Source organism: Arachis duranensis, chromosome 9 (assembly GCF_000817695.3).
Source record: "Arachis duranensis cultivar V14167 chromosome 9, aradu.V14167.gnm2.J7QH, whole genome shotgun sequence".
In the NCBI taxonomy this organism is placed as follows: domain Eukaryota; kingdom Viridiplantae; phylum Streptophyta; class Magnoliopsida; order Fabales; family Fabaceae; genus Arachis; species Arachis duranensis.
This window is the reverse complement of record NC_029780.3, coordinates 57,335,458-57,336,918: the sequence shown is the minus strand read 5'-3', so window position 1 is coordinate 57,336,918 and position 1,461 is coordinate 57,335,458. Positions and strand designations below refer to the sequence as shown.

Below are 1,461 nucleotides of genomic sequence, written 5' to 3'. Positions count from 1 at the left end.
AAGCAAGTGAAATTAACCCAGACACATAGACTAAAACACTTATTTGAAATTTAAAGAAAACAATTAGTTGAATCCTAGCACAGGTAGACTACTCAGCAGAGATACATTCAGACTTCCAATTTAAGCAATTCAAGCTGAAAGCAGTTAAGTGACAATACAACCTCTAGGCATCTTCTTCCTTGTACGTTATCTTCACTAGCCTTGGTATTCTCTTTGTCCTTGGATGATGGTGTATAGCTTTCCCAAAGGTTTAGTTGTCTTCCTGCAAAACTATTGGAAGTTGCTTGTTCCCCAAGCACTTGAGAAATGGTAAGTCTATGTGTATGCTTGTGATTTTCAGGGCTTAAGTTGGTGTGTGAACAACAAACTTAATTCCTTTTTTACCTCTATATGCAGCAAGGTGAACACATATATGGAACAGCAAGTGCTTTTATTAAGAATTTAAGTTGTGGCTGAAAATAAATAATTCGTCAAGTAGTTTCTCTGATTGTTTAGAGCTCTTAACTAATTCTGCTAAAAAGTGCAATGTGCTCTTAAGGAAGTTTATGGTGGAACACCAAACTTAGAATTTGCATATTCACCTTTGAATTCTTTTGGTGTGCAACACCAAACTTTGCTCCTTACAATCTATAAAAATCTTCTTGGCTCTTTTATTGACAAGCTATGAAAAGAAAATTACCTCTGGTTGGGTTGCCTCCGAACAAGCGCCCTTTTAACGTCACTAGCTTGACGGTTGACACTCTCAGTTGAGTTTGTACTTCATCTTGGGCCTTTCACTCATATCACCCAGATAGTGCTTGAGCCTTTGTCCATTTACAGTGAAGGTTTCCTGTGATTTCTCCTCCATAATTTCTATATGTCCATAAGGGGAAACCTTGGTGACAAGAAAAGGTCCTGACCACCTTGACTTTAGCTTTCCAGGAAATAGCTTTAGCTTGGATTTATAGAGGAACACTCTCTGTCCCTCTTTAAAGCTTCTTGGTGCCAGCTTGATGTCATGTCTTTCTTTTGCATTTTCCTTGTAAATTTTTGCATTTTGATAGGCCTGGAATCTGAACTCTTCTAGTTCTTGCAGTTGTAAAAGCCTTCTTTCACCAGCATCCTTGCTGTCAAAGTTTAATAACTTGAGAGCCCACAAAGCTTTTTGTTCCTGCTCAAGTGGCAAATGGCAAGCCTTCCCATAAACTAATTGATATGGGGACATCCCAATTGGCTTCTTGAAGGCTGTCCTCTATGCCCAAAGAGCGTCATCCAGCTTTTTTGACCAGTCCTTTCTTGAAAATCCCACAGTCTTCTCCATTATCCTTTTCAACTCTCTGTTGTATACGTCTGTCCGCCCACTTGTTTGGGGGTGATAAGGTGTGGCCACCTTATGCTTTACTTCATATCTCAAAAGGAGAGTCTCTAATAGTCTGTTACAGAAATGGTTTCCTCCATCATTGATAAGTTATCTGGGAACTC

The 1,461-nt window shown here is 39.2% G+C and overlaps 1 protein-coding gene across 1 annotated transcript; it reads right to left on the bottom strand.

The window, feature by feature from the left end:
• Positions 1-742: 742 nt before the first annotated feature.
• Positions 743-1,204, bottom strand: LOC107465654 (uncharacterized). The gene has a single exon (XM_016084628.1). It carries the CDS (start codon positions 1,202-1,204, stop codon positions 743-745), a length of 462 nt encoding a protein of 153 aa, XP_015940114.1.
• Positions 1,205-1,461: the final 257 nt, after the last annotated feature.